Genomic DNA, 24,092 nt, shown 5'->3' on the forward strand with positions numbered 1-24,092 from the left:
GGAGCCGGGGGGGGTTGGGGGAGAGGTGTGCAGGATGAAGGAATGGAGGGAGTGGAGGTGTGAAGGGTATTAGTTATTATTACACAGCATGCCTTTACTGCTCAAACTGTCACTACAGGTAGTTTCTTTGTACATCACGACGTACACCTGTGTGAAAACCCTGCAACTGCAGTTTGAGGGAATTTGATCTTTTAACTGAGGAAAAGAATAGTTTGATGATACAATGGCAGCAATGTTATCACATCATCGAGGACAATTCCTGGAAATAACGATGCTACAAGGTTTTCACAACAGTCACTGCAGTTACACCATGTGAGTGTGTTTATATGCATGCACGTGTAGTGTATTAGTGCATTTGTGTGCACACATGCGTACCGAACTAGGATGTTTTGCATGCAAAAGAATATGATGTAATACAATGGTTTGTTAAAGTTAGATGGTTAGAGTACAAGTCAGCCAGTTCTCAAGCATTCATTCAAATATTTTAAATCAATGTTGAGTGTGTAGATCACACAGAAGAGGAAATACTGCGGAGAATTGTACAGAAACAGAATAAATGCAGAAAAAGATAAGCTAATAATAACCTAAACAGCATCAGTGTTGAGTCTGTGCCTCATATGTTTGCTCTATAAACAGTATGGGAGTATGAAAAGCAGCGCACTGAACCCACAGACTGCATTTTTAACAGCTGCTGCTCTCGTCTGTGACCTGTGCAGTCAGTGGTGCCGGTGCCGAGCAGGCAGGGATCATTCAGCAGCCTCACACCTAGTATACATAACAAACAGGCCCAGCTTCTCTAACAATACCCAGAGGCTTCAGATGGAGTTCCTTTGATGTCGTGCAAACATAGAATTGACTGCTGCTTTCAGACTTGAGATAATCAGGCACTAACTGAAACGATGATTAACGCATTTAGAGAGAAGCAGTACTAATCAGCCCTGTCTCCTAAAATTGCAGCATGAATGAATGTTTAGCTGGTATGCAGCTAAACTGCAAACGCGATTACATTTTTTTTTAGCAAACATAATCAAATGATTGTGTTGTGATGCAACGTGTTTTTCGAATGAAAGTGATCCTGCACCACACAGATTTGAAATATATTAACAGAAAATAAGTTGCGAGGAGGGGGTTGGAGGGCATGGAGGAGGTATAACGTACAGTGCTGTGGTCACAAAACTGAATATTGACCTGGTTTCAATTATGTTCCCCACAAAAACATCTTGTAGTTGCAGTTTAGTTGTATAGAAACTTCACCTGTGCTGCACTTTTACAGTTTATTGGCTTCTATACCTAATATTTATTTAATCACAATGACAAATACTTATTGTAAATTATGCAAACTGGAGTACATCGTTATAATTTACTAACTGAATGCAGGAAAATCACAACTATCATGTATTCTTGGGTGACATCAAGCTGTAGTGAAGCAGTTTGATGTAGCACACGGGTTTCAAACTCAGACTGTGCTCAACTAAACTTTTTCAACAAACTGCCCCCACTCCCCGTCCTCACATTTATAGTTTTATGGTTTTCTCCACACGTCTTGATTTAGCCTTTCATGCCTGTGCGAGTGTCACCATGTTAGCAGGCTGTTAGAGGTTACATGCCCTTGGGAACTGGACACACAGCAAAACAAGAGACTTTCAAGGGTTCTTTCATTTGGGTATAGATTATATAAGACTGAAGAACCCAGAGTGGTTCATAAAATGGTTCTGATGCAGCTTTTTTCAATGTAGCACCAAAAAAAAAAAAAAAAAAAAAAAGTTTTTCAGGATCCAAAAATAATACCAAGGTCAATATGTTATTTTAAAAAGTGAGCGGTGATGTTTCCATATTTGCACATCCTTTCTGCAGCGTTGATTACTTTCAAATGTAACAGTGAAGTTGCAAACTGCAGTGAACCAAGTCGAGACCTGCAGACCTCAGAAATAAAAGACTGAAACAGCAGCAGTAGGTCATGACAGTGTTGTCAACTTCTCACTGAACGGGGTTATGGGTACGTCTCAGATTGCTCTATGACAACTAGAGATCCCGTGGTTGGCTGTGAATACAACTCTCTCCACTGACCTCTTGCCTACATAGTTTGGAGTTTGATCCTGTTTGGCTGCTGCTAAGCTAAGCTGGGTTTGAAGCAATGTGACTGGAGAGGGGGAGAAAGAAGGTGATGGAAAGAAAAGAGTGCAAAACAGAAAGAAAGAAATGAGCATGAGACGAAGATCTGGAAAGGTGGGAGGGTGAGGGAGGAGTCACAGAGGGCTTGTGATGAGGAGGAGGATTAGTGATGGCAACTGGAGATTAATGTCAAGTGAGGTTAGCATGTCTGTTGGCATAAGGTCTCTCATTCTCTGTGTCCCGCACACAAACACAATACTGTAAAGGAGGTTCCCACCTAGGCCACTGGTTGGTTTGATCTCAGGAGACTGGCGTGAGAGCGAGGGGAGGAGTCGGTGGGATGCGCAGCCTTTGGACGACTGGTTGGGAGAGGTCTCAGAGAGGACCTGAGGGAAAAGTCAGATACACAGAAATTATTAATCAATCACAATGTTAACAATCTTAATATGAACAGATTTATTCTTGAAACACACTGTGGGCTGGTACCTCCATGGAGCCGGTCTTGCGGTTGCGGATCATGGGAGACTTTCGCAGGACGTTGATTGGCTCAGAAAATGGAAGTGACTGGTCCGGCTGGTCCTCGGAGAGGTCCTCCAGACTGCCCTGATCTGGCTTTTTGTCTTCATTCTGTGATTAAATAAAAATGAAATGATGCACATTTAGGGTGTATTTTTGTCTATGGACAACCCGCCCCCACCTGCTCCTATATAGGATAACTGGCACCAGAAATGCAACTGCAGTGAGCAGCAGTGATGCTAAATCGTTTCACCGTTTGCCAACAATCACAATTTTAGAATGAGAGTCACAGAACAGTATAAGACAGAAACATGTAATGTTCACAAACCTCAGAGGAGGCTGGACGGAAACCGAAGCCGAGCGGTACGTTCTCCTCATCCTCGCATCCTTTGACTCCTGGACTGAAGTGAAGCTCTACATGAAACCGCTCCTCAGAGGACGGGTCCTGCACCACACAGATAAACAGAGACATAAAGAGATCAATACATGAAACTGCAGCAGTGAGGCTGACAGAAACACAGTGTGCAGTAAAGCAGCTCTGACCTTATTGTTGTCTTCATACAGCATGATGACTATCTGCGTCATATAGTTGAGTTCAGTCACAGCACTCAGGTAATCCATCGCCTGTTTCCACTGCTGGTCCTTCTCCTCCTGACACACAAACACAAACATATGTTAAATGCATGCAAAATTAAACATTCAAGCAACTCATTCATAGAAATTACTACAAATGATGACGCCTGCAATAGAGTTGATTTATGTTGTTAATTTGTTCCCTGCATGCTGGTAAATGCATCTACGTAGATTAAGCATCTGTTTCTAGATCTAGTCTTATTCTGCCAAAGAAAAAGTAATGAATGGTCTGAGGAAAACAAATCTGTCAGTGGTGATAAAAGCAGAGCGTACATCCAGCAATCCTCCGTAGCGGAACGTGCTGAGCAGAGAGTGGACGTGACTCTCGCTGGTGAAGTAGAGGCGTGTGCGGACATGACGGCCAGGGGACATCACACCTCGAGAATACCTGAACACCAGAGGACAGGAAGGGTCTCGTCACCAGAACGGCTTGTTGTTTTATTATTATTATATAAATACAGACACATGTAGCCTGGATGAATGTGTGCATGCTCACAGTGGGTGCAGCTTGTTAACAGCCTCGTCTTCGTGGGTCCTCTGCAGGTCCAACTGGATTTTCTTCATCAGGGGAACACAGTAAGCCTGAGCAATGTCCAGTTTCTCTGATTTGCTGATGCCATACTCCTGATATTAAAACAAAAAAGGTCATTTGAACCTGTTTATTAACTTATTTTACAATTCAGATCAGAACTTGAGAAAATCGTGCTAAATGGCACCGCTCTGTTTTAACCTGTGGTATGACGATGTCAGCCAAGGCACGTGACAGTCTGAACAGCTCCAGCGTGTCCTCCAGTCCAAGCGAGGCATTGTGCTGCGTGTCGTACTTTATACAATCGTAGATGTCTGGGATCTTGCTGATGTCGTAGCGCCCGTTCTTCATGCGGAAGTCTCTCTCCAGTTTGGACCAGCGCTGCAGCATGAGCTCCAATGTCTCGCTGTGGTAAAGCTGCAGGTCTGGAGAAGAGCACGATAACCAATCATCAGAATTAAAAGATGAATGTTAAACTTGTAATTACCCACAACAAATCCTCTCCATTAAAACATAAAACAAATATTTTTTCATTCCATCATTATTTTCCTGCTCATATGAACTACTATCTATTTCGATTGTGGAGGTTGATGTACCTGCAGACTTGGGGTCTTCCAGTCTCTTTCGAATTTGTGAGGTGAGGCTCTGAATAAGGGCATACACCTTGTCACAGGTTTTGACTGGATTCTGTATGATCTTCATGGAGTTCACGAGTGATGGACTTCCTGTTGGAGCCAACTGGGACACAACAAGCGTTACACAGTAGTAAATTCCAGTGCTGCACGGGCTGTTTTTGCATCAGTGTTTTCACAATTCTTTGGATTCTTGAGTCACATATTTCACAGTCAGCTGTTTAAACTTGAACCTGAGAATTACTTGCAAACATTGCACAAGGCCTCTCCTGAGCTCAAGTATGTTGCCACACACCTTCTCATAGTCCTCTGCTGTGAAGTCCTGGTCCTTCTGCATGATTTCATGCAGCCTGGCTTTGACCTTCTGTTGGCAGCCAGTCAGAGAGTCACGATCACTGTCCAGCAGTCCGTTCATGTTGGCACTCTTCACCATCTGAACCAGGATGGGAGTCAGTTCCCCTTCTAGAGCCAGCAGACCCTGCAGAGAAGCCAGAGAACTTGAACTAAAGTCATTGTGAGTCTACTTAACCTGTGCCATATCAGCCAAAGTACATGCAGAGTAAACGTCATGTGTTTAAGGTGAAAGGTTTAGCCTGAGTTTTAAAACAGTTTTTACAATGTGAAAATTACTGTAGGGATGTTTACACAAACATGATTATTTTGTTAATTTACAAGAACCTTAATGTTTTTCACTTATTTAACAGTGATTTATAGTGATGGGACATGGCTCCTCTTCAAGTTGTCTCAAAAAGACATTGTGTCCCTGTCAAACATGTTCAGCAGGATCAGTTATACAGGCAAAGTGCTTCAGGTACCTGTCTGACAAATTACCTTGGCAAAAGCAGCTGCTGTCATTTGCACTCTGCCTTCATCAGAGGCGTAAATCTTCAAGTCGTGGCGATAGGTGCTGTGCAGGCGGAGGAGGCCACAGCCAGGAAATCCAGCATAGTCACCTGGAACATGATCCACAGAGCAGATCACACAGTTAACTGGACTGATGCCAGCATTAAGACATTTCAACATTTTCCCATTTAAGAACTGGGTGAGTTGGATGGTTGTTAAAAGAAAAGAGAAAAATACATTTAATGGTATGTTGAGTGTACCCAAAAGTACCCAAGGATTCCCACTGGATTAAAACAGGCAACACAGTACCTGGGCAGGTGTAACATCACTTTCAGTTCAAATACATTGTCCTCAATGTTTTGTAAGTTTACTTACAAAACATACTCATTTGTATTGTTTAAGCTATAAAATGAAGTGAAAGTGAATAGATGTGGAGTAAAATCCCCAAAGTCACTGAAGACAGCCTCACTGCAGTTTAGACAAAATACCATAGATAACCGATTGGAGGATAAAATAAAAGTCTAACATGCTAACAGCTATATATTTATTATAGTTGTAGGAGGTGGATGCATACCAACGCAACAGATCAAATCACACTGATGCTTCATGCATTTTTAGTGTTCAGCCAATGAGCTTGATGTTATAGTATTGACATGTGCAACATGTCGGGGGGGCTTTCCCCTGCACTGAGATCTAATCCAGGCTACAACAGACTAGCTTTCACAAAACAAACAAACAACATTTCAAGAACTCATGAAAAACAAAACAAAAATAAAAACAATGCACTTGGATTAGTGTGAGATGATCCGCGTTAGCTTACAACACCAAAACTGACACGTGGGCTGTCTGTGCACTGAACATATGAACAAGTAACCAAAACAACAATGCTGTGGTGGATCACGTCAGGAACACAAACAATCCACAAACAGGACTTCTCGCCAGGTGAATAAAACAAAATCACGATGAGATGAGAGCTCAGAGCACGTTAGTGAACGGTGCGACAAACGCACAGAATGAGAGAGGAGTGGAGGAGCGCTGATATCCTGGAGACCTTTCTCTTACCAAACTCAACAGGGGACTCACAGCCAAGGGACCGGTGGTCACCGGCTAGTAGTTTACACAATGCAACAACAGGTAAGAAGAGAAGAGCAGAATTAATAGACACAACTTGTGATGAGAAAGAGGTGAAAACCTGGATGAGAAAATTTCCTCCTTTTAATAAAAAAAGAGGCAACGAAGATATAAACACCATCTAATCATGACATCAGCATATTTTCAATTCAGTTCTGCTTCAGGCTTTTTTTCTGTGCAGTTTGGGAGGTTGTGCTCTAAAGGAAGGAGTGGCTTTGAGGGACACTGAGGTACAGTAGTCCTTAGTTAATAGCTCTTCGACGAGATCGAGTGGAAGAAGCCCTTCATGTAACTGGGAGATTTGTCTGCTTGATCACCAACACTGTTTTCAAGAAAAGTACAGATGCATTTCTGTCTCTGTGGTGGCTGACGCCATGTACACACTCCATCTCACTTCCATCCAAGCTCAAACCTATTCTCTGTTTTGGCTTTTTTAGTTTAAATAGGACATTAAATTTCCCCTTTTACACCCTACACATACATTACACATGTTACTGCCAATTCTGTTTACAGTCTCTAACAGAAGAAAAATGTTTTCTCATCACACATTGACTTGATCTTTATTAACTATCAGCAGCTTTGTTTTATAGAGAAATCCATCAGCATCCCAACAAATTCCATTACGGAGGGCTAAGGTATAATTACATTATAATTAATTAATAAGGTAATTTTTCCAATGAATAAATTAACATTAATATGTGATTAAGGAATACATTTTGACCTGACATCATTTTTTTCCAGGTATTAGTCAATTTTTCTTATTAAATATAATTTAGTTTAACTGACTGCAACAAACACTAACAAAAATTGGTACAAAGAAGAAAATGGTAGAAAGAAGTCTTTCAATTTGTCTTTCCAGATGCAAAATAAACATTTATTGTTGTGCAAGTTTTTTTTTATGTCATTGTGGGTTTGCATTCGCTGGTGTGTGTGGGTCAGTGTGTGCTCGGTACCTTGACCTCCAGGGTACATGCAGCGAAAGGCCCTCCCCAGCTCCTCAGCCTGAACCCGACCTGCAGGCGTCAGTTCTCCGCCCCATTTCAACACCAACAGCAGAGATGGACCATCCTTCTTAGATTCTGGAAAAGCAGTATTTATCTCAACTCAGTGGAAACAAGTTTTTATTTATTAGTTTTGTTTTTTTATGTATAAAAACGTGTATTTTCCTGTATAGTTCAACTTCCCTTTCCCAACTTAGCCCCTTCCATTTGCTAAAATGTTTTGATTCAGATTTTCCAGGTGGTGTGTTGTTAACGTTTTGCTGGATAAAGCTCTCCAGCTCAACAGTTTATATATTTTCCATAATCTGAAAATTCTAAGCTACATGTAATTACTTAGAATCATTATCATGCCTCTTCATGTCTCACACTACAAATTACTTTTTCCAAAACAGACATTTGAAAAGAACTGCTATTACTTTAAGTACCATTTACTTGCAGTCTTCTTTTATTTTGTATTCAGACTTGTTGTGTTGTCTGATTAAATGTAATCAGTCTTCAACCCTCCACAGACGGCACATTATTCAAATACTGTTTACACACAGCTATTGTACTAGTAAACAAGCTAATCCTGTGTGTGTTGTACCTTCTTCTTCACTGGAGGCTTTAGGTTGGCCGTTGCGGAGATAGGTCAGCTGGACTTTCCTATTAATACCTGAGAAATGGCCGTACCTGGTGGGAATGCACACACACACACACACACACACACACACAACAAATTTTGATATGCACACAGACACAGAGATACACAAAGAATGTATCCCTACAACTTAGTTTACATATGTAACACTGTGGTAAAATTTGATTAAATACATTTGAATAATTGGTAAATGAATCGCTGAGTGTGTGAAGACAGGCAGGAAAAGGTTCAGATATATGTGTCTTTGTTTTCTTTGGATTATTACAGTTTGGTCTACGAGACGTGTGCAGAGTTTGTTCCTTTGCTTCATGAGAGGAGGAATGAAGAAGGGGACAACTTTAAACCTGACGCACTGATCAAGTGCCGATCTAATGATCATTCAACCACTCAGAGAATAACTTGAAACTAAGGACAAGCAGCTTCAATGGACTTTAAAGTATAATTTACAGCCTTAAAAAGCATGATGACAGAATCTGAACCAGGATAAATGACAGTGAACGAGGGAAAGGCCTGTGATAACAAACAAACAAACAAACAAAAAAAAAAAAACGCAACGTTTCAGTCAAGTTCTGATTTTTTCAGATTTTAAATGTTTGTTTCAGCCGTTCAAAAAGTTCATGTCTAAACGTTCCACAAAAAGACTAAAACAACAACTACTAACAAGTTTGGTGAGGTTTGGTTTGTTTGCTTAGTCTTCTGTGCCAAAGAGCTCTACTGTTGTTCAAAATCTTTTAAAACACATCAGTGAGTCACACTGGCTCACATGTTGGTTCAATCTTCTTCCTCTGGCGAATATGCGCCCCACGCCCTGGTAGCTGAACAGTTACAGCGCATGTCGCATAACCACAATGTCCCCGTTTCAAATCCGGCCCCATTTCACAATCTCTCTGTTTCCATGTTTCCTGCCTTTGTCTCTGTCTCTGTAACAGAGTTCCTTCACAGAAACGAATGAATATGTGCAGAAACATGATTCACTTCTGTTCTGCGCTGCAACTTCCTCTCTTTGAAGAAAGGCTTCTTATATTTTAAATGCCTACGACCGACTCCAACCAACACTACAAATATAAAAATGTCTGACACCTAAGAAATTGCTGAATGTGATGGATTCATAGATGTGGATTCACGTCATTCAGAGCCCTCACTTCAGATTCTCAAAACCTTTGCACAACACTATGTCAGAACTGGCAACAGACAAATAATTTTCTGCTTTGCTTTCACTTTTTGGAAACCCTACCTTTATATTGTACCTATTTACAGTCTTTCATGACATACTCTTATCTACTGTAGTTTTGAACACTGCATTTCTTGCATATGTGATATTCTAGGACTTCTAGGCAGATTATTTTGTTATCTCTACAGAGAAGAACACCAGCAAATTACTGAAATTAGTAAAAAAATGCTGATGAACGGCAAGAGGAAGAAGACATTAGAAGATCTACTGCAGAGTTCAGTTAATGTGTGGTGAAGGTGGCATGCACGCAGAGTAGCACAGCACACACTGATTTACACACATAGAACAGTGAAATCAATGACATTTGACTGTGTATGTGTTCAGTGTTAATGGCTAAAAATGAATGGATGTTAATGGAAGTGATACACTCAGTGTACAAAACATTAGGAATACCTTCCAAACTCAAAATTTCTAATCTAATCTTGCCCAAACTACGACGAGGACACAGTTTATACACAGTGTTCTGCAATTTTTAATGAGTGTATGAAAAGTCAAAGCTGTGTGAGAAAGGGCATTCCTCTTATTTTGCACACACGGTCTATGTGGACTACAGAAAAGGAGGGTGGTAAAACCTCATCCTTTAAAGTGAGAAGGGAGAGGATGCGTACTGAGTGTCATTCAAGCTGGATTCCCTTGTGGAGAGAAAGAAGAAGGGAGAGAAGAGGGATACAGGAGGGAAGAAAAGATAAAGCAAAGAGTTAGAGACACAAGAGGGAGGGAGCGAATCACAGTAAACATGTCTCTGCCTGCGAGTGGGAGAAAGGTGACCATTGGTTATGAATCTACAGTAGTTTTGCATTGTGATGAAAGTGGATGACTGCAGATGAATGATGATGGTGATGATGACTGATGCTGTGTGTTTGTGTGCGTGTCCGACGTGACACGTCACTCACATCTCCAGGACAGTTTTGAGTTGCTCCAGTTTAGATTTCTTCTCCTCGATCTCGCAGTCGTTGTGCTGGCCCAGTTCGACCAGCAGCAGGCGGGCGATGTCCAGGACTTCCTGGAAACACGGAGGCATCTTTAATTTTTCTATTCAGACTAAACACACGGGTCCTGACTGAATATCGTGTGAAAGACAAGACTGACAGCTTCAAAACCGTTTTAGAAAAAGACAATACAGTGACGGGATGAATGAACTGTGTGTGAGTGGATTTAGACAGCCAAGTATAAATATTTAGACAACAAAACAACACGATGAGTGGTGATCTATAATACGAATGAGGATCAACATGTGCCAACAACACTTTATCCTGTCTAATTATTTATTTTATACTAACTAAAGGATGTAGTGTTATCGTGTTGCTCAGGAACACGAGCGTGAGAAAAAGAACGGTCTCACTCACCTGTAGCTGTTTTGGCTTTTTCAGTTTTAGCTTTCCTGACTTGTATCCTCCATGCTTCTCAAACAACTCAAAGAACCTGTAAAAAGAAACAGAATAAAACAGCAGCACTGAGGAAAACAGTCTTTAAAGTTAAATGTATGTTGTCACTGAATCGTTCAATCGATTGGCCGAAGTGTGGTGTTATTTTATTGTACTGTTATTTGTGTTGTGCATGTGACTTACAGAGGATGTCGGACCTCCATTTTCATCTTTTGCTTTGGTGTGCGATCTCCGTGTCGTATGATGGCAATGACACAGCGCAGTTCCATCCTGAATATATCAGAGGAGTTGGGATGAGATTAAAATAGAGCAGAAGTTCAGACAAACCTTAAGTCATGACACTTTATGAGAAATCAGATTTTCAAATCATTTTGTGTCATATCACATCATATCTACGGGCTTTCCATACATCCAGTACAGTCAGCCAGTATTTAGTTTTTCAGTACGTACATTGTTCCTGAGGTTGTTGGGACGATGGGGATGTCTTCAGCCTCCATGGGGATCGACCAGGGGATGTGGAGTTGGGGGGCTAACTCTCTCATTACCATGTTCCTGGTGAGACAGAAAATCTATATTAGGAATCAAACTTTACTTATTTAAGTTGCTCCAGTCCAGACTACAATATATCAGAATGAACAGCAAACAGTTATATATTAGTATTTGTGTTCTGTACGTGTTTTTTCTTGCTCGGTTTTGTGCCGAATGTCTACAGAGAGTCTTTGTCACCTGAGCGTCAAACTTTGAACACATTAAAAAGAATAACGTCCACGCTAGTGTCCATTACTGCAGGCGAGCAGCATACGCTGTGTCTTGCACTTTCTGTTTGTAAAATTTATGAGTCTTTAGTCACAAAGCTTCAGCTCCTTTGCCTGGAAAGAGAGGTGATAAATCAGAAACTAAATAAGACGTGGAGCTAACAACAGGATCCCGTGAGCTGTCCAGAGCTTTGAATAAATCACAACATGACAGCTTCAAGGCAGCGTTTACTTTACAGTATAACAGACATTATCTAACGTAAAACACGGAAAGAAGAGACTAGTGTTTTACTCCAGTGCTGAAAATCCTGAAAGGATCAAATAGTCAAAACATGACTTTAATTTGACATGTTTATCTTTGGTTTTGATATGTTTAATACTTGCTTTTACAACGTTCTAGTTTTAATCTTAATTTAATTTGTAGTTAAATGTAAATTCCTGCTAAGCTTTAAATAAACTGCTGTAATGAATTATACGAGAAAAAGTATGTGAACCTTTTGAAATTTCATGGTTTTCTGCATTAATTTGTCATAAAATCTGATTTGATCTTCATCTAAGTATGTATAATGAACAACCATAAAACCTCAAAGTAAAAGTGGAAAAAGTATGTGAGGGTTTTATTTCCCTCATTTAACAGAGTGCTAGCTGCTGTTACCTACCCCAGAACTTTGGCACAGTCGTCGTAGTACTTCATGGAGTTTTTGACGAAGCTGAAGCCGTTGACATCACAGACATAGGAGTGGCCGTTGGCTCTGAGCAGATCAAACCCACACACTGTTTGCTGAAAATCACAAGCAGAGGTCTCTCGTCACATACACTATGTTGTTAGACACAATGTGAGGAGAAACTGTCTGGCATACATCTTCAGTCTGTTTATTAGACAAAAGATTAGAAACAAAGAACAGGGGAAACAGACATACTGCAGGATCAGGAGGGATTTAAGTGCTCTGGACCATGTGGTTGTAGTTTTAGTTTGAGGACTTTTTGATATAAACCAGCAGACAGAGATGTGCTGCATATGAACCAGTTAATATTTTACAGTGGAAAAGATTTCCATATAGTTTGGTTAGTTGTTCAGGATCATTACATTTACATGGAGTCATTTCACAGGTGTTTTCAGCCAAAGTGAGTCACAGGTGAGGTTCAATGATAAGAGAGGGAGAAAACACTGAAAGTAAAGTGCCATGAAAAACTCACTCAAACATCTTAAAAACTGTTTAATCTACAAATTGGAAAGTTTAAATTTAAATTTAACACTAGCTGAATGAAGCAGTTCAGTATTGACACATTATACGTAACTGGACATGTGTTACTTTACTAGTTTATTGGGCTTATAATTCAACTACAACTACACATTTTCCAAATTTTACAAAAAGACTTTAGTTAAACTAAATACACAGATTTTTAAATTCAGGAACTGTACTTAAAGGGAAAATGTGTGAATAATTTATTTCATTTTGCATTTTGATGTAGGAATATTTGCTTATAAGGAGTTTGCACCAGAAATCCTCACTATTTGCTTGTTGTTTGTAGAGGCTGTGAATAACGTGTCTGTTCCAATTCACCAAGTACCTTAAGTACTTTGGAGCCTACCATATTTAGTTAGGCTCCAAATGTAGACAGTTGGAGGCTCCACAATTGTCTTTGGTTACAGTAATGACTTTAAAAATATGTTCTCTCTACTCTGAAATAGGTTTAATAGGCTGATCTTACTGTCTCATGCAGCTAAACACAAGGTGAATCAATATTTTCTTGGCTACAAATGGATTAGTCCACATAAAAACGGTACCCAGTGGAGTTACAGACCACTAATGGCTTGCGCAGTAATAAAAGGGACAAGAAAAGAACCACAAGCCTATAAATAATGTAAAAGTAAAATAAATAAAGTGTCTTGGGACTTTAGTTTGTTCTCCTGAACAGCATGTTATGTCTGCTACATAATGACTCAAGTTTACCTTAAAGGCCAGGCAGACCTTCCGAGCCACCAGCTTCTCCATGGCAGTCAGCATGACAGGGTAGCGGATCTCCTTCCCCTCGCTGTCCCTCTCTACTTTTCCATCCAGAGCGGGAGACTTCCTTGCTTCTGCATGGGCGTAGTCTGGACCAACTGTGTAAACCTGGGATGTCGAGAAGCGCACGCAGGCCGAAAACACACAAATACAGATTATATATACACACACACACTCAATTATTTGGACAATAGACTCATTAGTTTGAGCGATGGTTAAAATATAATCAGTTCAAACATTTCACCAAGTGAAAATCCACTGTACCTTCACATCGGTGCCATCTGTGGGCATGAACTCCTCATAGATGTAAGACCCAGTCTTTCGTACGCTGCTTTCTGGGGAGTACACACTGCTACGGCTCCCAATCTACAGGAAAGGAAGATTCAAATGTTAAAAAATATCGTTAAATATTAAAATTATTTAAAGTTTTTGTTTTGTTTAGTTCTCCTATACAGTGACTGTTAACAGGTTTAATCTCTACAGCAGCTAAACATCCTGTGATGTTTAATGTTGTTATGTCTTCTCTTTTGTAAATCAATTCATTACATTTTGTTTTATTAGAGTAAAAGATGAGTAACACTACATCATTCATTTAAAGAAATAAACCTTCAGTTTAACACATTATTTGCAGAGTTGCATAAGAAACAGCTACAGTACCTTTCTGAAGAGCCTCTGACTTCCTCCTCCAGCTGATGTTGGGTAATAGATGTACACATTGTGGTCCTCGGCACACACAGGCTTCTCCACGAAGGGTTTATGGAATACCTCTCCATTCACCTCAACATGGTCCTCCCCCTCCACCAAGTTACATTCTGCACCCACAGACCCACAGACACATTAGATAAGATTTACATCATATCTAGAAAATACTGTAATGTTGCCTGATCTTCTGTTTCCTGCCCACCTTCAGGATTGTCAGGGGTCCCGGTTTAAAACAGCATAACGAGGTAGGTCAATGCCCTCTTCTTGTAGTATCCGATACACTTCCCTCCTGACAGAGAATCAAACCATAAATTACACACAAATAAAACATGACCACGTGTGTCAATTTGATGTGTGTGATTTACTTTCTGCCAAACAGCAGCTTCACAATCCCTTTGGGTACTTCAGTCAATTAATGTATGTGACCACGATTATACTCACTGTTGACGGTCTTATGGGGAACATTATTTTAAAATTACCATTAAAAGCCCCTTGTGTGTATGGCTGCTTCAGTCTGTACCTGTCCTGTATAAAATACTGCATATTGAGGTCATTGATGAGCAGTGGATTCCTGAGCTTGGCGTACTCCACAGCTTTGTCCAGTGGGAAACCTGAAAAAGTCACAAGCATAAAAACTGTAGCATCAACACAACATTCAACACATATGACCAAATTTAACCCAGACTATATCCTCTATTACTGCAGTTTGGAAGTTTGTGTGTGATGAGGAGACGTCACCAATATAAAAAGCTTCTAGGTTTGAATAAAACCAAATCAGAGTGCAGATATTGCTGTGACGAACTGTCAGGCGAAGCATATTGTTCATCACTTATTGTTGATGTTAGAAAAGATGGAAGTATTGAGACAGGATCTACAAACACTAGTGAGGTGCATTTTTAAACACGCTGATCAACTGATACTTCAGTTTTAATCTACTGATGCTGTCATAACATTAATGTGTCCTCAGGATTAAATTTTATTTTAATTCAGGTTTCAGTGAATTTTAGTAGGATTCAGAGTGAGCTAGAGCAGAAAAGTGATGAATGAGTGTTAGTACTCGTTTGCATATCACTTTAACCCTTTAGCTGAGTCTCCACCTTGTACTACAGGACATAACAGTGAAACACGTCTTTCAGTCATTTTATCAACACCCACCATGTGAGCACTAAACCCTGCTAATTAATATTAGAGGCACTGACACATTTTATTTGTGCCTTTAAAACATGTTAATTGCCTGTCAGACATAAAAACTATCATTGTTCTTAATATTCAACACATGACACACATCCATGTCTGTAGGGAAATATCTTAGAAATATTAGTTTTCCCTCTTTCCAAAAAAAAAAACACAACTGGACTATTATTTTCCCATAGTCCGAGCACTTCAAAACTCTTGTTCTATTAAAGATAGAATAGAAAACATTCCCATGTGATTTACATGAACGTGATACTTCATGGTTTTATTTTTTGCTTGGATGTTTCACCACCATTGATAAAAATAAAAGCTCTTGATGCTTTAATGGAAACATGCAGTCATAAGCATTCTTTGAGATGGAGGACGTTTATTTAAGATGCGGTGCGTTGCCTTAAATGGATATTTTCAATCCCACAGATCTTTTTTTTTTTCCCCTCGACTGATTCATCCCCATAAACCCGACACAGCCTGACACAGAGTTGGCAAACATGGTACAGATGTATGTCAAGAGAACACTGCACAGTTAATTCATTGAGCAGGTTAATGTGATTAAAAATGTAATCTGATTTCACTTTCAACTTTTGATTGTGGAATATCAGTTTTATATTTGTAGGTAAAATTGGTGCAGCACATAACCCACCCTCATGTTCATGATTCAAAGTTTTACCTTTGGAGTGAAACGAGATGAGGCAGTCGCAGAGAGGCCATTTCTCCACAGGTTCCTCCAGGATCACCTCCTCGGGAAAGATGACCACGTCAATGTAGTCGAACTTACAAAGGCGCTCCAGGATCTGAGTCATGGGTTTGGATGTGGACTTCTTCATCATGGCACATATGCCGACCACAACCTGTCGCTCTGATGGCTAAAGGAGAGGATGGAGACGGGGACGTGACGTGACATAAAGCACACAGACACAAATGTGTGAGTGTTCCTCATATACAGCAAAATAAATAATTCTAAATACACAGAAACAGAAAAAACCTGACATTGAAGTGACCTTTAAAAGAAAGATTCTTGTTTGCTATGATGCTCAGGATATGTTATTACAGTTTTAAAGCACTGACTTTTTCTAAATGAATTATATGGCAAAGTCTTCTGAGATCCAGTCGCATCATGTGATCTGCAATTCCAAGTTTGGCCACTAAATTACAAGCATTGTCCCCAGGGGCATACAGGCATGTTAAACACATCAGTACATTGTTATGCAAAGCTAAATGAGCGTTCTACAGTATCTAACATAAATCAACAAAACCCTTTATTAAAGAGATGACCACCCAGTTAATGTGTGCTGTTGACCCTGGAAGACTAATCTTATCTCAGCAAGTCTTTTGGTGATTTACTGCCGGCCTTGGTGTCTGTACCGTTTTTAAAAATCATTTCTTTTGAAGGATAAAGTTAGGTCTCAGGGTTCAATATGTATTGCTGCTACTTTGTCTGAAGCTGAATACATAACAAACATGTTTTGCAGGACAGGTTAATGGCAGCGTTACCTTTGCCTTTGTGGACTTTGGGTTCTGATAACTACAGATATAACATTTCAATTACTCGTAAACTTTGACTTTGACTCTGTGCGTGTGGACCTGAATTAACACCAGAAACTTACCGACTCATCGTCATCCTCCAGTTCTTCCTCTCGAAACATGTCACTCTTTATGCCTGCCTCCACTTGATCCATGTCTTGCTCATCATCATCACAGCCAACCATAAACCGAGGAACGTCTCTGTGATCCCACACCTGTCCTTCCGCTGTTCCTGGTCCTGGTGTTAGTCCGTCACAGATCCCGGACATCACAAACTGCTGTACAGCATGGCTGCTCCAGGTAGCTCCAACCAGCAGGGGGGTCAGATAACTACTATAGCGGCTAAGCAGGAAGACAACCCAGCTGACTGTGTTACGTCGTTGCTGGATGACTGACTCCTGATAGCAGTAGTGGTGATACAGCGAAGTGTCGGCCGGCGTCTGAGTCTGCTGATATCAGCTATGTGTGTGTGCAGCACAAGTTGAGGTAGAACATGAGTAGTGGACGTCCTAAGAGGTAAAGCAGGGGGAGTGGACTCCACGTGTGTTGAGGTAGACAGACAGGACGGTCCTGGTTGTAAAAAAGGAAGAACTGACAATCAGATGGAAGTTGCAGAGATAAAGCTGTTATGTATGTATGTAAGTGTACGAAGCCTTTCCTTTAGTAACTGGTGTGACCTCCTTCTGCAGCAACAGCTTCGACTAAACAGTTATTGTTGATGAACGCTGCACATCAGAGGGATTCAGCCCTTTGTTGTTCAGTGTTCTCCTGATGACTTTTTTAACCCGTTCAAGTCAAACTAAAAGATCACAGTGCTGTTTTACACACAGTGCTGTGCATGTTTTTTTAATACATACTGCTAAAGCTACATGTTTAATTTTCGCTCACCTCTGTTCTTCACCTACAATCTACGGGGTTAATGCAGGTTCAGCTGCTCGAGCTGCAGCAAAACATTTTCAGATGAATATTACTAATCATTAACACTTCATTATACAGAGAGACGTCCTGTACTTCATGTTAGTCTGCTGCTTATTCAGCACTCTTCGTTTTCTAAAGAGCCCATGTTGCTGTTTCTTGTTGCCACAACGACAGACCCTGAGGAGGAGGCCGTCTGTCTCTATTGTGTCTCTATTAAAGAGGTTCACATTACTCTGGTTTGCATTTCACTTTTCAGATGTAGCTGCTTACAAAACACCCTTGATGGATCAAGTCCTACTGTCATTCATTTTAATCATGACAATTAAATAAATTAAACTTTTTAAAATACATCAAATACAAATAATCAGTCAGATTCCTATTATTTAATGAATGGTCTAAATTTTCTTATCAAGTTTCTAATTTCTGTGACATTAAATGTCCACATATTCGTCTCCTGAGTCTGGGTTAGTTTTCTGTTCTGTGTATATTGTTATTGGTCATCAGGCTGCTTCACAACATACTGATGCAACACTGGAGTAGATTTAGCAATTGCTTTTAAAGTCCCACTTCCCAGAAGGATTCACAAACGCATTCTGGGAAGTGGAACAAAGACTTGACGTGTGTGTCGCTGCCTTTACTGTGAGGGCAGTGTAAAGTCGAAGCAATGCTGTTTGAGCTCCTCCTCTTAATGTGGCTTCTCAACTGCAACACAGTACTTTGTTTAATGTTGTTGTACCTTGCTGCTGCTCTCTTTATGTGTGAGCAGTATTCTGATTATGCATAAAACCAGCAAGCTCTGGACAAACCAATCTTTTGTTCTGATAATACCACTTTAATTTCTGGGAACTTAACTGCAGCAGCTGTCTCTGCAGAGAGCTCTCAGAATTAGGCATACACACCTACAGACATTAATCCCTAGAAAGACTGTCCTGAGCGTTTCACTCACTTCCTTGAAACATTCATAACAGAGAGAAAGTGAGGTAACTGAATATTTTGCTGGAGAATCATCACACACAGCAAAGCAGCACATGTTTCTGCAGTTTTCTGATTGGGAAATCATCACTCTCTTGCTCTCACTTTCTACCTACAGTAAGAACAACGGCTAAATTTCACTAACAATTTACCAACCTGTTTCTAGGGCGTGTGTGTGGTTCCTGTTTATTGGTTACTTGATCCCACAACTATTAAAAAACTAAGTTGTTATGTAATTCACTTATAACTGAGCCATTGCCCAAGAGTGAGGTGTGAAATGTAGCCGAGTTTCAAAGAGCATCACCCCCGACAGTAAACAGTTGGCTTGACAGGAGAAGCCTGCAGAAAAAAAAAAAAGAGGGGGGCAGATCCTATTGCTTCTCAGTGACGGCCGACAAGCCATCTGTGCACCGCACACAGTCTTTGAATGACTGCATGAACTTAATTACAGTCACTTCCACTCGCATGCAGAGCAAATGACTGCAGCGGCAACGCTAAACGTTCTGGCAGCTGACACGGTCATTCAGTGTCCTGGACTTTCTGCCAAGACGTACCTCAACCATGCATCACACGTGACCCAGCCTAACCTTGGTACCCAGAAATAACCATGACCTCCTCTGCAAGGGGGGCGCGACAGGAATTGATGGGTGGGGCCAAGGCAGGGGTGTTGGGTGCCATGGGCCTGATTTGCCATCCAAAGATAACTCATCACTGAGCTTGGAGGTGATGACAGTCCGCACTAGACTAAATGGCCCAGGGTCAAAAAACACTAACAGAGTTAAACTCATAAATAAATACCTATAACTGCTGCGAGGAGCCACAGCTGAGATCGAGTTTATTCAGTGTTTACGACATCAAGGTCATGACCTTCACTGGCATTATAAGCAAACACTGCAAGGAAATAGCTGCAGGATCAGTAGGAAAACCTGCACGAAATCACTTCTCACCAGCTCCATTTAAATAACTATGAACACAGAGCTCAGGTGGTGCAATGACAGGCTCTATGGGAAATAACACAACAACAACAAAAACAACATGCTATTACTGATTTCCAGGTACACAGGTACTTTGCTGAAGGTAGCTTCCTACAAATTGAATTCCTCTGACATGACGAATCTGTGGTGTTTACACAAGTCTTGCCACTGCTTGTCCCTTCTTCAGAGATAAAGGAAATTAAACTGAATGATTTGAGTGTGAAAAGAAAAACAGTATATAAGAGTCATATCTTATAAATCAACGTTTTCAGCCTGTGAATTCAAAAAGAAACTTTTTATGGATTAAAAATAATCTACTACTTCAGAAAACCATTTAAGAAACTAGGTTTGACTCTTTGCAGCCCCCCCACTCACACAGCATTAAGGTTGTTCTTTATTGGACCCTGACCGTTTAGTGTGTAATTATTTTATTTAAGCAAAGTGATTTTACTGCAGTTTGTGTTAAACCAACACTACAGGTTGTATATTACACTTTCACGGCCCGCGTCATAATTACGTCACAGTGAGTTCACTTCAGCCCACATAATGATAATAACTACGTGTGTTGGTTATACTGGTCTCCATTAAAGTTTTATCTCATAGCAGCTGCTACGGGCAGTGGGTTATTTTGTCTCCAGTGCCTCTGCCACCAAAACATGTCATGCAGTTTATGAACTGTAAATGGGTCCATACGATGTATATATGAATACAGCTTGAGGGGAGCATGTGCTTTCACCGTGTTGCTCAAATAGCACTAAATTATTTTGGCATGATGTTCGCGATGTTGGTGCACAAGATTTCAATTTGGGCCTCGTTTGACCCCCAGGAGGACTTCCACAAGCTGACCAATCAGAACAGAGTAGTATGTAGGGAAGGGACAGGAGCTCCCAGGAGCTTTTTAGTCTCAATCAGAGAGGAACTCCTAGATACATGAGTTTATTTTCCAACTGTAAAATGTCTTGCACAGTGCAAAAATACAATATTTAAAGGAACAAGAAAGCCAGTAAGTAGTAGTTTAAGTAAACTACTACTAAATATCTGTCCCAAAGACATACGGTGGGTCCTGACCATGATTCTTTTTAAAAGTTTTATCTGAAGAGACAAAGTCTGTAATCAAAGTTTAAGTTTCATAATAATATATCTAATATTGGTGATGATGATACAAGACTTCACGGACATCAGGAGTCGATTAACGTCAGAAACAACTTATTGTCCCTTTAACGGACAACAACACAAAATCCTTGTGTGAGACCGTCTCCTGTATGTCAGTCATATTGTTCCCCTCCAAATAATAAAACCCTCCATCACCAATGAATAAATGAAGAGGCTGATTACAAACATCCCCAGATGCTACCTGCCGGCCCTGATCCAGGGATGAGTCACCTCCGTCATCACTGCAGGACTACAGACGAACAACACAGCCCCAATAAAAAGCTTTTAACCTTTGAGACCATCTACCATGGGAAGCTTTCAACGTATTTATGACGGGGAGGAGTTGGTGATTAGATCCAGTTCACTATCACCGTTCCCCGATAAAAACTGAAACTGAGAAACACTTTGACACTGTGCAAACACTGTGCCGGTCTATTATGGATTCATACTTTGTGGACAGACACAATAACGTTTAGGCATTTGTAAGACAGAATAAGTACTAATGAGTGAAACATTTGTGATGAGGTTTTACAGTAAATTAAATTAAAGATAAAGCATTTTTCTCCAGAGTGAGGTTGATGGTGAGTAAATGAAGAGCTTGGCTTCTAAAACAGTCCCCGATAAATTATCAGAACTGTTAATTATTAAATGCAGTAAAACGTTGCTGCTGAACAGCTGAAGTGCACAAAGTTACTGAAGCAGAACACCATCACGCCCCTGAGGGTCAGACAACAAATTCTTGATGTTATCATGATTAAAGTGACCAGTGGAACAGCAGTTACAGCCGAAACTACAAGATCATAAATTCATCATGCACTGAATGCAACTCATGGAATTAGCTTTATTAGCAAACATAAGCTGGCATCACGACTAAAAAAGGGTGTATAACAGACCCTGCAAAACTGTCTATCAGTGCAAACTTCACTGTAGCAGAATAGACCACTGTAAGATTTACAAGATGATTTATAGAACAAGGAAATCCACGACTCTATTCTCCTGTTTCTGAGCTTCAGATGAATAACTTATCCCAAGTATAGATCTTTCAGCTTTCCATGATTTCCATAATAATAACATTTAAGTAAATCATACCATGTGGTGCATAATTTGAAAATAAAACTATATAATGACCGGCTACAACCTCTATCTTCTGTTTCTTATGTATTATCTGCAGTTTTTGATCTTTTTTATCATGTATCTGCTTTATTTTTTGTACTCATTCACACAGCTTTATCTTATTTTCGTTCAAATCAGCAGGCCCTGAATGAATTATATTATGTTTTTTTATACATCTGTGGGTTTTTACTGGAAATCAATGATGCTAAATTAGCATCTTCAACCGAAGACTGCATCTCCAGTGCTACCATTTGAGTCAAGCAGTAATCTAATGAGACATATTTTAACTTAATCAACGTCGTCAGCTGACAACCGCCCTGTTTTGACTACAGATGAAATTACCAGTGGCAGCAAATGCTGAAAGATGTCCTGGACTGATAAAGTTGGTATGAAAGTAGACGTGCATCCCCAGGACACGAGTCTCGTCCGTCCAGCTGAGCAGATTACAACAGCTGGACTAATGATTTGACACACGAGTCACTCCCAACTTGTAGATATGGTGCGTTATCTCACATAACACCAGTAAAACCAGAGTCTGTTGTGGGGAGACAGGAGCGACCCGCTGTTCTCACTGTGGAATAGTTGGAATTTAGTCTGGAAGTGGAAACTTAAATAATTTTAAAATATGATTTTAATGTACGGGCTAAAAGAAGTGACTTGGTGTTTAATTACATGTATAATTTATTAATGTCACGTCAGTGTTTAATGGTTTAATTAAAGAAAAAATCCCTGTATTTCACAGTTAACTAATAATTAACTGACTACTGATCATTTGTTTGACTATCGATGAAGGAAATGCATTTCTACCACATGTAAAGATCAGATAATTAATTAGGTCACCAGTGATTATCATATAATCAATTAGTAAAAGTGAGAAACATATCTCTGCTGGGCTTGAACCTGTGAGGACGGTTCACTTCAGTTTATCTCATGAGGTTTTAAATTGAATGTCTGGACTCACTTTGATTTGGGAAGTTGTGTTAGACATTTTCACTTTCATATCCTTGTTAGTGGTGACTGGCTTCTTCTATTTATTATCATTTAACCTGCATGGTTTTTGTTTAATCAGCTGATTATTTGGTCTATGAAACACTAGAAATACACATTAAGGATGCAAACAGGAAGTCCTGTCATGTTAGAAGCAGGATTCATTTCACTAGTTTTAATTCAACATGTCCAGACTGGTGAACTAACCACTGAGTCTACAGCTTGAACCCACAGCGCAGTGAATCCTTATGTAACCTGACAGTCCACATGTGTCCAGATGCGCCGTGGCTCCTTCTCTCTCAGGCTACAGGTGTGTTTGTCTCCAGGTGTCCTGCAGCGTCTCGACCCACTGGAGTCAGGTGGAGGAGCTGAAGCAGGAGGGACGACAAACCCCGCACAAAACGCACACACACGCTGCTCGGTGCGTGGGCCTGCTCGCTCCACGACCCTCCTGACGCACAGCGTGGGGCTGCAGGACGTGAAAACCCGCCTGCTTCAGTCCGTTTCCACCGACGCCGCGGCTCAATCCAACTTTTCGTCCGTGTCGGGCGCAACAGAAAGCGGTGAAAGCAGCGGGACTTACCGGCGGAAAGCTGCTGGAAGTCGGTCAGCTGCTCACTTCCTTGTTTCCTGTGAGTGGAGCTGAGAACAAACTGGTTCCATCTCACTTTGGTTTCTTTTTGTTCTCCTGTCGCCGCCGTAAACTTGTGCGTAAAACGCTAAAGTTCACGCCCGGTCATTGCTGGTGTTCGGCTGCTGCTGCTGACTTCCTTCCTTCCTTCCTTTTTGTTTCTTTCTCTTTTTTTTTCTTCACCTTTTTTGTTTTTTTCACCCCAGGTTTTTTTGTTTTTGAAGCCGTGCCATCAGCGCCCTGCAGCGGCCAAAGCTGCGCGCTGCAGCGCGGCACACTTTGTTTTGGTGCTGAAGGTGATGATGATAATAGTGGTGGAAGAAGTATTCAGAACCTTTAATGGAGTCAAAGTACTGATTCAACACTGTAGAAAGACTGTTTTAAAAGTAAAAGCCCTGTGTTTCAGTCTTATTAAAGGTGAAGTGAGCGGACAGTGAGAAAATGGGCCCTGACAGTGAAGCTCTCCCCATCAACACCTCCTAATTATGATTATTACCATGCTTGGAGCAATTTA

At 40.6% G+C, this 24,092-nt stretch overlaps 1 protein-coding gene across 1 annotated transcript in view; it reads right to left on the reverse strand.

The window, feature by feature from the left end:
* The window catches only part of ppip5k1b (diphosphoinositol pentakisphosphate kinase 1b), a 35,384-nt gene extending 11,661 nt beyond the window's left edge, over positions 1 to 23,723 (reverse strand). The window contains 27 exon segments of the mRNA XM_026364865.2: positions 2,390 to 2,498; positions 2,599 to 2,739; positions 2,957 to 3,073; positions 3,172 to 3,279; positions 3,535 to 3,649; positions 3,758 to 3,885; positions 3,992 to 4,215; positions 4,387 to 4,528; positions 4,718 to 4,900; positions 5,254 to 5,375; positions 6,328 to 6,372; positions 7,350 to 7,475; positions 7,981 to 8,066; positions 10,159 to 10,268; positions 10,612 to 10,687; positions 10,834 to 10,920; positions 11,101 to 11,202; positions 12,065 to 12,186; positions 13,361 to 13,522; positions 13,679 to 13,780; positions 14,072 to 14,226; positions 14,319 to 14,331; positions 14,333 to 14,405; positions 14,637 to 14,727; positions 15,978 to 16,173; positions 16,915 to 17,401; positions 23,531 to 23,723. Of these exon segments, the coding sequence (XP_026220650.1) occupies positions 2,390 to 2,498; positions 2,599 to 2,739; positions 2,957 to 3,073; positions 3,172 to 3,279; positions 3,535 to 3,649; positions 3,758 to 3,885; positions 3,992 to 4,215; positions 4,387 to 4,528; positions 4,718 to 4,900; positions 5,254 to 5,375; positions 6,328 to 6,372; positions 7,350 to 7,475; positions 7,981 to 8,066; positions 10,159 to 10,268; positions 10,612 to 10,687; positions 10,834 to 10,920; positions 11,101 to 11,202; positions 12,065 to 12,186; positions 13,361 to 13,522; positions 13,679 to 13,780; positions 14,072 to 14,226; positions 14,319 to 14,331; positions 14,333 to 14,405; positions 14,637 to 14,727; positions 15,978 to 16,173; positions 16,915 to 17,100 (3,121 nt within the window). The 5' untranslated portion in view covers positions 17,101 to 17,401; positions 23,531 to 23,723.
* Between the last annotated feature and the right edge of the window lie 369 nt (positions 23,724 to 24,092).

The sequence above is a fragment of the Anabas testudineus genome, chromosome 6, assembly GCF_900324465.2.
Source record: "Anabas testudineus chromosome 6, fAnaTes1.2, whole genome shotgun sequence".
In the NCBI taxonomy this organism is placed as follows: domain Eukaryota; kingdom Metazoa; phylum Chordata; class Actinopteri; order Anabantiformes; family Anabantidae; genus Anabas; species Anabas testudineus.